General features: G+C 46.9%; 1 protein-coding gene across 1 annotated transcript; it reads right to left on the bottom strand.

The window, feature by feature from the left end:
* Nucleotides 1-10,558: 10,558 nt before the first annotated feature.
* LOC146676711 (uncharacterized) lies at nt 10,559-11,767 on the bottom strand. Its single transcript, XM_085383473.1, has 3 exons — nt 11,596-11,767; nt 11,340-11,488; nt 10,559-11,240 (listed from the first exon to the last, which is right to left on the bottom strand). The coding sequence occupies exons 1-3, from the start codon at nt 11,765-11,767 to the stop codon at nt 10,746-10,748; spliced, it is 816 nt and encodes a 271-aa protein (XP_085239599.1). The 3' UTR covers nt 10,559-10,745.
* Between the last annotated feature and the right edge of the window lie 958 nt (nt 11,768-12,725).

Genomic DNA, 12,725 nt, shown 5'->3' with positions numbered 1-12,725 from the left:
TTGTTGACTTTGCTGAGTATGTGTCATGGGGAGGTCTTCTCCTTGTTATCCTTGTTCTGAATGCAGATAGAAGTTGACATGTAACAAGACGAGCTAAAAAAAGCCTCAGAACGTTCTTTGACCTTTTCCAAGTCAGCGGTCCATTTCTGTGCCACTTAATCAGACAAACATAACAGTGGCATGTCAAGCTTGGACTTGCTCGATCAACACTTTATGGGTCAAATAACATCACAGGGTTTAGGTAGTGCACAGTCTGCATTCCTACCAATATTTTTCAGATCATCAAACAAAGATTTATATTAAACAAAGATAATCAAAGTACCAGGTGATACGTAACTAAGTACAAATACTTTGTTACTGTACTTAAGTAGAATTACTGTTTATTTTTACTACCTACATTTTAACACAACAGGAAGTACTTTCTACTTTTGGTTTAAGACATTGGATGAAGTGTTATTATTTCGCCTCACTCATCATTTGAACCCAAACAGTAAGACATGAAAGGCAATCTTGAAGACGTATCAATCACCAAGCTAAGAGAGAAAAAAAAAAAAAACTAAAAAAAAAAATCTAAATGTATGAAATTAAACAGAAATAATCAATCATTGTTGTCGAGTGAGCACTGGTGGTCCACCATTTCTGCACAGAGTGTGTCGCAGATGCTGTTTCAGATCATCTCCTGAGTCGACATCCTGAAAGAGTGACCAGAGCACATTGTTCATGTCTAAAAGAAAAGAAAGAATTACTGGGCATTAAATCTGTTCTGGCAAACATCTACTACCACCCTCAGACTGGGGGGTTGGTGGAGAGGCTTAACAAGACCTTAAAATCTATGATTTCACAAGGATGAAGGCTGTTGGGATTGCTGGTTAGACCGTCTGTTGTTTGCAGTTTGGAAGGAGTCCCAGGCTTCCATGGGCTCTTTTCCCTTTAAGTTGCTGCTTAGCAGGAAGCTGTGGGGGGTGTTGCACCTAATTAAAAAAAACTGGGACAGACGTCAAAGCCCACGCAAACAGGGACAGAAATGCCAGCAGTGTCTTCACAACACAGTAGCTAGGCTCAGGCAATTTTCATCGGTAGACAACTTTTTCTTATTGCTCCTTTTATTTAGCTCAAAAGCATTTGCGAAGTGGCAAGGACCCATCATGGGCAATATTGACTATGAAGTGGTGCAGTCAGACAAGGGTGGGCCCACACAGATATAACCCCAACTTCCTAAAAGCTTGGGAACAGGATGCTTCTCTGGTGACCGACATGAGTTAGAGCCCAAAGTGCCAAATTCATCGATTCGATCCTCAGTCCATTGTGATGACCATCTCACACACATCCAGAGTGTGGGTGTTGCTGCATTGCAACAGCAGTTTGTGGATGTGTTCTTTCCCCTGTTCTCCCCTTCTCATCGAGCACCATTTTGAGACCCACCTTGGCGTGATGGCGCATTCACAGCCCCACATATTATGTGACCATAAAGACAAATTGTTCAGAAGCAATTGGCTGCTATGATGGAAATAGGAGTAATAGAATATCAAACAGTGCTTGGTGTAGCCCCTTAGTTCTTGTAGTGAAGAAATATGGGTCTACACAGTTCTGTGTAGGTGGATTTGACCAACATGCAGAATGCCATGTCTCGAGTCCAAGGAAAGAACTCCCTTGTCGCACATTGTCTGCATGCTGATTATGACGTTATCATCCATAGCGACACCTGGGCAGAGCATATGCAGTAGGTAGCCATGGTCCTGATGCAGGCACGGCTCACGGCCAACCCAAAGGAGTGTGCAGATGGATGGAGGGAGGTACAGTAATGTAGGTTGTCACTTGGCAGGAGCATTCCCAAACAGACAAAACAGCAGCTGTCGCATCCTGCTGCGTACCAAGATCAAAAATGAGGTGAGGCAGTTCTTGAGGTTGGCCAGTTCATCCTGAAATTCACTGAGCTGACCAGATCCTTAACTGACTTCAAGAGGCTGCCCCAAATGTGCCCAAGTGAAAGGAGCAGAGTCAGGTAGCATTTAAGCAGGTAAAGGCGGCTCTCTGTGGGGAACCCCTCATCCTGCAGACTGATCCCTCGAGCATGGGGCTGGGGGAGAGAGTCTACGGCCCCGTTGTTTACATCACCCGAAAGCTTGAATCACTCAGTGGTGTCTGGCTTTCCAGCCTTTTAAAGTCCTGCCCTCTACACACTGTTTCTCACTCACTATGTGTTAACAGACCTCTCTGCACTGAATCATATCTGTTATTAACCTCTGTCTCTCTTCCACAGCATGTCTTTATCCTGTCTTTCTTCTCTCACCCCAACCAATCACAGCAGATGGCCCCGCCTCTCCCTGAGCCTGGTTCTGCCGGAGGTTTCTTCCTGTTAAAAGGGAGTTTTTCCTTCCCACTGTCACCAAAGTGCTTGTTCATAGGGGGTCATATGATTGTTGGGTTTTTCTCTGTATCTATGAAGCGCCTTGAGGCGACTTTTGTTGTGATTTGGCGCTATATAATGATGCTTAATTGACGTAATCGACCTAAATTTAATGCACATGTAAAACATATGCACAGAAATCAATAATTTTTCGACAATAATTACACAGGTTCAAAATATTCCTTCAACAGAATTGCAGACTGCAGAGATGGTACCATCCCAAAGGAAAAAAGGACTATAGCTTACTAGGGTATATATAAGACTTAATAGTTACTATATACAATAATGGACTTCGATACATTTTACATCAGATGAAAACTTGAGTTGTAAGATTCAGATAAGTATTTATTAAAAGCGAGACATTTTAAATGCGAATAAGAAAGAAAAATGTTGCTTTGTGCCCCCCTTTCCCTGTTAATGCCCTACCTGGATCGGATTACATTTTTATTTCTCCCCGATATCCCAGTAATTTAGATCAGGATCGGACTGATACCGATAATGTATATCCGATCGGTCCATCCCTAGTTAGAACCACCAGAAGACTTCCAGACTCAGTGCAAACCAAAACACTGCTTACTTGGCTTATAGAGTACTTGTGGATGTGAGGAGAGATGCCCACTAGAAGTCGCTGACATTTTATGTACATTTGTGCTACTTGTTTGATATTAAACACATTCACAGAGTGCTTGAATTTTCGCTCTAATGTACTATAATTTTGCTACTCTTAATTTTCCTTTATTGGGGTGGTGGATTTCTTTTGCATTGTTTTTTTCCCTCGTGTACAGTAAATTAAATGTTTTCACTAAAGCCTTGTCAGCTGATAGCAAAACAAGAGCAAGAGTGTAGGAACCAGCTTGTTTTGTTTTTTGAAAAACACTGATTTTCATAATGGTGGATGGCATTTTTTAGGACAACAGGTGAAATGTTTTTTTGCATGCATCCATCAGCTCCTGTCTTCAGTGTACATATATTATGAACACATTTTTACAGTTCTACACTCCAAATTCTTGTACTAGTGTGATAATTTCTTTCTTGATTATCTACACAACCTTAAATGGTACGATGGTTTTATTTTTGGAAGAAGTACTGAAAGCTGAAACAAAACAATAAAAAAAAACAAACAACTAAAAATAGGTGCAGCAAAATGTGTCAAATTAACCGACATCTTTGCTGTGAACAGTCACAGGAGGCTGCTGCTAGCACCAGATGTGGACTAGTGAGGAAGAGCCGAGGAAGGTGAAATGAACGTTGTCAGAAATTAGAGGAACATAATTAGGAAGAGAGAGGTTCAAGCATTGTGGTAGAATGAAAGGCTACTTTGGCAATGAGCCACTGCTAATAGCTCAAGTGTAGCTTTTAATTGTCACATGCTGCAGTGCAACTACGAACTAACCAAAGAAACACCTGTACCACGCTGAATTAAATCTGTTTCAATATCAATAATTAGCTTGAGGGTCTGGACCATTGACTGTAGAAAAGATGGATGACGCGACCCCGCCTCCTCCCATTGTGCAAAAATGAAGCCAAAATATCCCACTTGTGGAGGCTGCCATCTTGCAAATTTGGAGCCAGAGTCTGCGCAGTAGTGACTTGAGGTGGAGGAACTGTGTAACGCTCCCGCCAACACACCCGCTGGACGTGACCGCTAACACGCCCCTCTACACTTTACGCAGCCCGGCGACTCAACAGCCTGGTAACATGGAAACTTTAAAAACAGCAGCAGAACATTTCAGTAGTGTAGTCTAATTTGTTCTTTTCATTTAATAATAGAGTCCATATTATATCAACAGCTACATTCACCCTGGAGAGAAACTAGTGAGGGAGACCATCAGGACCAAGCTGGGTTTCTGGCTCCAGAGGTTTGGAGAAACTTCTTCCCTTTGTTTCATCACAGCTGTCCTGTGCCAGATGTTCTGTTGACCCACTGAAAGAGGCTTCATTTAAGAAACACCAGGAACACTGAAGCTCATCGCATTGATCAAGCAGGACTCATGATCTTCACCAGCAGCTCCCTCACAGGGAAATCTTCAGCACTCCTCCGTAGGCCCACCCCAGGAGATGGATAAACCCAGCATTTCATGAACACTGTGATGGAGACCTTTGGTTTGTGTAATGTTATAAATACTCGGATACTCCCCAGAGGCTCCGGACTTTTACATAAAGATATTATATTCAGTCCTGTAGAAAGTTATATATTTAAAAATATGTGATCCTCTCTGGTTACTCTGGTATGAACAACTCTGAATCACTTTATGGTAAATAACACATTATCTGCAAAAAACTGCATTTTGTTGCCCTGTACCTGTGACATGTGCAATGACAATAAAGTTGAATTCTATTCTATTCTAAAAAACTGTTTGTAGTTCAACATACAAGTGACGACCTTTGACCTTCATCAGGTTTTATTTAATTGTGTCAGAGAAACTCAAACGTGCTCTTCATGCAGCTGAGTACATCAAGTGTTTAAAACGGAAGCTGTGCAGGTCTGAGATCAGCAGCTGTCTGAAACACCAAACCGAGGTCCTGTTAATGCTGATATATAGTGACACAGTTACAGGGGTGATTAATCCTTTTGTTTTTTTGTCTTTAACTTTATAAATAAAGCTGCAGCTTTCACTACAGCACATGTGGTACTTTAACCTTTGTATTGTTTTCATCAGTTCATTTTGCAGTTAACATGTGAACATGTTGGATGATCTGTCTGCTGTCACTGTGTGGTGCTGAGGTCTGAATCTGAGGGCAGCTCCTGTAATCACAAACAGAACAGAACCATCACAAACTGAATTATAAAGTTTATCTCTTACATCTGAAATAAATCTGATCCTTCTGTCCTCACACTCAGGATCTGAAGTTCTTCTCTTACATTTTTTTCAGTATTACAGTACACTACAGTACTTTAATCCATACTTCCTGATTAATGAGGAGTTACTGAAGTACAAGCTTTTAAAAAAGATGTTACTGTCTTTACAGATGTGGCAAGAGACTGAAAACATGCTGTTGTTTGCACATATTTAATATTCAGCTCTGCACAGGAGCTGAAGCAGGATGCAGCCTGTTGCTTTTACAGTATAATACTTGTAATAAAAGTACAGTAACAGTAATTAGTGACTGAGTAGCCCGGAGCGTTTCTCTTGATTTCTTTAGTAAATTCATTCACCTGCACAGATTAGCTATGCGATTATTCTAAGCACCGAGTGCTCTGATTACCACTGATTACCACCGTTACCTTCCCCCTCCACATCTTTTCAAATTCAAATCAAATTCAAATTCAAATTTTATTTGTCACGTACACAGTCATACACAGTACGATATGCAGTGAAATGCTTGGACAACTGCTCGTGACCTAAAGAAAAAAAAGGAAAAGGCTATGAATAAGATAGGAAATAAATATGAAAAATTAAAAAGGGTAAATTTAACTAGGAAGGAATAAAATATAAATTAAGGTTAAAAATGAAATAACTGTACAACACAAATTAGAATGAAGGGTAAATTTAACTGGAAAAGAATAAGATAAAATATATAAATTAAAGTTGAAAATAAAATAACTGTACAACAAAATACACAATATAGAACTATATAAGAATGTATGAAGAAATATAAATAAATATATACACAATAACAGCAGCTGTACAAGTATTAACTGGAAATGAAGAATGTAGTGACCAGTGTTGTGCGATCCACATTATGTATTGTGCAGTGCAAATATGCTTAAAGTGATTTAAGTGATGAAGTGAAAACAATGTCCAGAAGGTCCAGTGTGTGTGTAAGAACTGTATGTGTGGGTCAGTACTGTGTGGTGGTGTGATTGAGAGACCGTATTGCCTGCGGGAAGAAGCTCCTCCTCAGTCTCTCTGTGTTGGTCTTCAGGGAGCGGAATCGCTTTCCTGACCTCAACAGAGAGAACAGTCTATTGTTGGGATGGCTGAGGTCCTTCACCATCTTCCTGGCCTTGGTCCAGCACCGCCTGCTGTAGATTGAGTGCAGGTCAGGGAGCTCGGAGCGGATGGTGCGCTCAGCTGACCGCACAACCCTCTGTAGAGCTCGTCTGTCCTGCATGGTGCTGTTCCCGAACCAGGTTAAGATGTTTCCCGCCAGGATGCTCTCTATGGTGCACGAGTAAAAGTTCCTGAGCACCTTGGAGGGCAGTTGGAAGTCTCTCAAGCGTCTGAGGTGGTAGAGAAGCTGACGGGCCTTTTTCACCACGGTGTTGATGTGACAGGACCATGACAGGTCCTGCGTGATGTGAACTCCGAGGTATTTGAAGCTGTCCACTCTCTCCACTGGGCACTCATTGATGACGGGGGTCTGGTAGTTCCTCTCCTGCTTAGTGCTGAAGTCCACTATCAGCTCCTTTGTCTTACTGACGTTTAGAAGGAGGTTGTTCCTCTGGCACCAGTTCTCCAGATTCCTAATCTTCTTCAGGTAGGCCGTCTCATTGTTATCAGAGATCAGGCCCACCACGACGGTGTTGTTAGCAAACTTGATGATGGTGGTGGAGCTGGTAGTGGCCACACAGTCATATGTGTACAAAGAGTACAGCAGGGGGCTCAGAACACACCCCTGGGGGGCTCCAGTGCTGAGAGTGGTGGAGGCTGAGACATGTCCGCCCATCCTTACTGCCTGTGGTCTGCCAGTTAGGAAGTTGGAGATCCACTGACACATAGATGAGCTGAGTCCCAGATGCTCCAGCTTGGTGGTGAGTGTGGAGGGAATTATGGTGTTAAATGCAGAGCTGTAGTCTATGAAGAGCATTTTAACATAATTCCACCTTCTAGTGTCCAAGTGAGTGAGTGATGTGTGGAGGAGATGAGAGATGGCATCGTCTGTGGAACGATTTGGACGGTAAGCGAACTGTAGTGGGTCCAGTGTGTCTGGTAGTGAAGAAATGATGAAGTCTCTGACCAGGCGTTCAAAGCACTTCATCACTACTGAGGTGAGGGCTACAGGGCGATAGTCACTGAGAGAAGCAGGGTGGGGTTTCTTCGGGACAGGAACAATGATGGACTCCTTGAAGCATGAGATAAAGAGATGTTGAATATCTCAGTGAACACAGGAGCTAGCTGGTATGCGCAGTCTCTGAGGATACGACCTGGGATGCCGTCTGGTCCTGCTGCTTTCCTGGTGTTCACTCTCCTGAAGGCTCTCCTTACTTCATGCTCGGAGATGACGAGCACGTTTCCGGTGCTGGCAGTATCTTCCTGTCTGCAGCCGTTAGCGCCGCTAGCACTAGCATTGTTGGAGTCCTTAGCTGCAGCCTCGAAGCGAGCATAGAAAGTGTTCAGCTCGTCTGCCAGAGTCACGGCCGCGTTCGTTATACCGATTGTTGGTGCTTTATAGTCCGTTATTGTCCTTATTCCCCGCCACAGGCTCCTAGAGTCACTCTGTTGGAGTTGTGACTCTAGTTTCCTCCCATAGCGCTGCTTCGCCTCTTTCACCGCCGTCGTGAGTCCCGTGTTGTAGGCAGCGGTTTTCCAGCTCTTTTCTAAACCCTTGGTACTTCTCCAGCTTCTTGTGTTCCTTCTTCCTCATCTTGCTGTCATTCAGAACCACTGCATCTATCACTACAACCATCTTTCTCTGCTTGTCCACCACTATTATGTCCGGTTGGTTAGCCATCACCATTTTGTCTGCCTGTATCTGGAGGTCTCACAGGATCTTAGCTCGGTCATTCTCCACCACCCTTGGGGGCGCCTCTCATTTTGACTTCTGGACTTCCAGATTATACTCGGCACAGATGTTCCTGTACACTATGCCGGCCACTTGGTTATGGCGTTCCATGTATGCCCTGCCTGCTAGCATCTTGCACCCTGCTGTTATGTGCTGGATTGTCTCTGGGGCATCTTTACACAGCCTGCACCTGGGGTCTTGCCTGGTGTGATAGACCCCAGCCTCTATGGATCTTGTACTCAGAGCTTGTTCCTGTGCTGCCATGATTAGTGCCTCTGTGCTGTCTTTCAGTCCAGCTTTGTCCAGCCACTGGTAGGATATATATATATATATATATATATATATATATATATATATATATATATATATATATCCATAGGTCCCTCATCCTATTCATGTAGCCCCTTCCGCCGGGGTTACTTGCCTCCATAGAGGCTGGGGTGTCACAGGCTGGGTCTCCGACCCAGCACTTTGAGTTTTCTTTGTATTGTTCTTATTTTTTGAGATGTTGTTAGTTTTGTGTTATTTCCTATTTGCCTTTAGTTTAGGCAGTTATTGCTCCTGGGTTTTCTGTTTGTGTTCTTGCATTATTCATCACGTATTTGGTATGTTAGGTTTGTATTGTCATGTCTAGTTTTAGTGTTTCCTGTTTTATTCTGACAGTGTCATGTGTTCTTTGGTCATTGTATTTAGTTTCACTCCTCCTGGTCCTGTCATTAGATTCATGTCAGTCAGCTGTTTCCTCATGTGTCGCCACTTCCCCTGATCACCTCATGTCTGTATTTAAGCCTTTTGTTTTCTTCATGCCATTGTCAGTTCGTCTGTTTATCTCACCAGGGTCACAGTTTTAGTCATGGTCTTAGCCTGTTTACCTCACCTCAGTCATAGTTCTAGTTTTCGTTTGTTATGTATTATTAGTCTTAGTCATGGTCTTTGTTTATTATTTTTCCACCACAGTCATAGTTTAGGTTTTGGTCTCAGTACCATTTAGTATTTTGTTTCTTAGTGTTTTTGCCTGTTTGTTTTTGGTCTCTTGGTTCATTTCCCTGCCGTCATCGCATTAAAGGTTCACCTTTCTGTTAATCATTACAATTCCTCGTCATCATCTGCTTTTGGGTCCTGTTTCCACACACATCGGCGCACCCCGCCGTGACAGAACGAACTGACCAGTCATGGACCCAGCAGACTCTGCTCTCACCGAGTGTCTGGAGGAGATGGCTCAGATCCAAGCGATCCTCAACCGCGTCCTCACAGCGCCCGATTTGAAGAGCAAGCCTGTAATGATTAACACTGCTGAAGCTATTATGGAGAGGGATCCCCGCCTTCTCCAGCTCCCGGACTCACCTGCCATCGTTGATGCCTTTACGAGGATAAAGGAGATGCTGCAGGCCCAGGGACTGTCGAGTCAGGAAATGGCTTCCAGCACCCACCAGTCACAACAACCCCACAATCAGTCATCTCCATTGCTGCCTCCGGAACCTGAGTGTGTTCGTGTCGGTTCGCTGAGATTCGCCGCAGCGTCACCACCTCTCAGCTCACCAGTTTCCACGCCCTCATCACAGTCTCGCCATACTCCTGTCACAGTTCAGCGCGAGGAAGCGCCGCACACCATAGACTTGGACGACGACGAGCGCCAGTCTATATTCTGCGCTCTCTTGGAGGAGGAGCTCCGGTGGAAGCCGTGGCTCATTCCGGAGCACGAGCACTCTTTCCGGGGAACTCGACTGGCTCTCGGGGGACCTCGGAGTTACCAGGGACTTCCACCCATCGCTCCGCCGTCTTCCACTCCTATGAAAAAGCGGCGTGCGCGCCACCGACGCCCCGTATCACAAACGCAACCCGGCTATACAGAGACTGTTTGCCCTGGAAAAGCTAGCCATCAGGCTCAGCTAAGCTGCTGTGGGACTGCTATCCAGGCCGGTTTGGAGCCGGAGACGGAGGTACAGCTGGTGCAGCCAATTTCAGTGTCAGCCGGAGGGCCCGGGGAGCCCATCCGGCCTCATGTTTCGTCTGCTGGAGGTTCAGGAGAACCCAGCCAGCCTCATGTTTCGTCTGCTGGAGGTTCAGGAGAACCCAGCCAGCTTCATGCTTCATCTGCTGGAGGTTCAGGAGAACCCAGCCAGCCTCATGTTTCGTCTGCTGGAGGTTCAGGAGAACCCAGCCAGCCTCATGTTTCGTTTGCTGGAGGTTCAGGAGAACCCAGCCAGCTTCATGCTTCGCCTGCTGGAGGTTCAGGAGAACCCAGCCAGCCTCATGTTTCGTCTGCTGGAGGTTCAGGAGAACCCAGCCAGCCTCATGTTTCGTTTGCTGGAGGTTCAGGAGAACCCAGCCAGCTTCATGCTTCGCCTGCTGGAGGTTCAGAAGAATCCAGCCAGCTTCATGCTTCGTCTGCTGAAGGTTCAGGAGAACCACACCAGCCTCATGCCTCGTCAGCTGGAGGGCCCGGGGAGCCCATCCAGCCTCATGCCTCGTCAGCTGGAGGGCCCGAGGAGCCCATCCAGCCTCAAGCCACGTCTGCTGGCGGGCCCGAGGAGCCCGTCCAGCCTCACGCCACGTCAGCTGGCGGGCCCGAGGAGCCCGTCCGGCCTCACGCCACGTCAGCTGGCGGGCCCGAGGAGCCCGTCCGGCCTCACGCCACGTCAGCTGGCGGGCCCGAGGAGCCCGTCCGGCCTCACGCCACGTCTGCTGGGGGGCCTGAGGAGCCCGTCTGGCCGCCTTCTGCTTCACCACCTGTGGCTGCCTCACTGTCACCTGGTTCTGCCTCTGCTTCGCCCGGACCAGCTCCGGTCTGTGCTTCGCCCGGTCCAGCTCCAGCCTGTGCTTCGTCAGCCGCAGCTCCAGCCTGTGCTTCGTCAGCTGCAGCCTCAGGGCCTTCATCCTCGCCCGGTCCGGCCTCTGCATCAGCTGCTCCTGCTCCACCTGGTCCGGCTCCACCCTCAGAGTCTTCGTCCTCGTCTGGCCCAGCCTCAGAGTCTTCGTCCTCGTCTGGCCCAGCCTCAGAGTCTTCGTCCTCGTCAGAGTCTTCGGCCTCGTCAGAGTCTTCGCCCTCGTCAGAGTCTTCGCCTGGTCCGGCCTCGTCAGAGTCTTCGCCTGGTCCGGCCTCGTCAGAGTCTTCGGCCTCGCCTGGTCCGGCCTCTGCCTGTGCTTCTGCTACGCCTGGTCCGGCCTCTGCCTGTGCTTCTGCTACGCCTGGTCCGGCTTCGGCCTCTGTTCCTGTTTCTGCCTCACCTGGTCCGGCCTCGGCTTCTGCCTCGCCTGGTCCGGCCTCATCCGAGTCTTCCTCGGCTTCTGCTTCTGCCTCGCCTGGTCCGGCCTCTGCTACGCCTGGTCCAGCCTCTGCTTCAGCGTCGCCTGGTCCTACGGCTGTTATGCCGCCGCCCAAGCCTCGCTCTGCACCTGGGAATCTTTGGCCACCTGCTGGACGTCACCGCCGTCGAGGTCGGCCACCTGAACTGTTTCTACGCCGTTGCCGTCCGCACGGTCGGCCACCTGAACTGTTTCTACGCCGTTGCCGTCCGCACGGTCGGCCCCCTGAACGGTTTCCATGTCGCCACCATTGCCGTCCGCACGGACGGCCCCCGGAACTGTTCGACCATGGACTTCTGTGCCGTCGGCCTCCGGGCCGGCCCCCTGATCACATGAACTATGATTTTCTGGACCGTCGCCCTCCGGGTCGGCCCCCTGAGGAGTCATGAACTGTTCCCTGCGCTCCTGTGATTTTGATGGACGTTTTGTTTTTGGTTTTTTTGGCCTTGTTTCTGGCCCTCCGTCCTGGACCCCCACCGCCCGCCCTTGGTGGGTTGGTTTTGGTTTTGTTTTTCGAGGTTTTCGGGCGTCTGGTATCCGCCCTTAAGGGGGGGGCTCTGTCACAGGCTGGGTCTCCGACCCAGCACTTTGAGTTTTCTTTGTATTGTTCTTATTTTTTGAGATGTTGTTAGTTTTGTGTTATTTCCTATTTGCCTTTAGTTTAGGCAGTTATTGCTCCTGGGTTTTCTGTTTGTGTTCTTGCATTATTCATCACGTATTTGGTATGTTAGGTTTGTATTGTCATGTCTAGTTTTAGTGTTTCCTGTTTTATTCTGACAGTGTCATGTGTTCTTTGGTCATTGTATTTAGTTTCACTCCTCCTGGTCCTGTCATTAGATTCATGTCAGTCAGCTGTTTCCTCATGTGTCGCCACTTCCCCTGATCACCTCATGTCTGTATTTAAGCCTTTTGTTTTCTTCATGCCATTGTCAGTTCGTCTGTTTATCTCACCAGGGTCACAGTTTTAGTCATGGTCTTAGCCTGTTTACCTCACCTCAGTCATAGTTCTAGTTTTCGTTTGTTATGTATTATTAGTCTTAGTCATGGTCTTTGTTTATTATTTTTCCACCACAGTCATAGTTTAGGTTTTGGTCTCAGTACCATTTAGTATTTTGTTTCTTAGTGTTTTTGCCTGTTTGTTTTTGGTCTCTTGGTTCATTTCCCTGCCGTCATCGCATTAAAGGTTCACCTTTCTGTTAATCATTACAATTCCTCGTCATCATCTGCTTTTGGGTCCTGTTTCCACACACATCGGCGCACCCCGCCGTGACATGGGGTCTATCACACCAGGCAAGACCCCAGGTGCAGGCTGTGTAAAGATGCCCCAGAGACAATCCAGCACATA

The sequence above is a fragment of the Rhamphochromis longiceps genome, linkage group LG2, assembly GCF_057381845.1.
Source record: "Rhamphochromis longiceps isolate RC_006_pf linkage group LG2, R_longiceps_female_GT1.1, whole genome shotgun sequence".
Lineage (NCBI taxonomy): Eukaryota > Metazoa > Chordata > Actinopteri > Cichliformes > Cichlidae > Rhamphochromis > Rhamphochromis longiceps.
Note: the sequence above shows the minus strand (reverse complement) of the source record. Positions and strands in the feature narration are given on the sequence as shown.

Bases quoted from the DNA above. Each gene is read 5' to 3' on its own strand.
- LOC146676711 (XM_085383473.1), bottom strand. From the start codon at position 11,767: ATGACTCCTCAGGGGGCCGACCCGGAGGGCGACGGTCCAGAAAATCAT. The intron at 11,489-11,595 runs GTGCGGACGGCA...GACGTCCAGCAG, and splicing joins AACCGTTCAGGGGGCCGACC to GTGGCCAAAGATTCCCAGGT. The intron at 11,241-11,339 runs GCCGGACCAGGC...GCACAGGCAGAG, and splicing joins CCGAGGAAGACTCGGATGAG to GCCGGACCAGGCGTAGCAGA.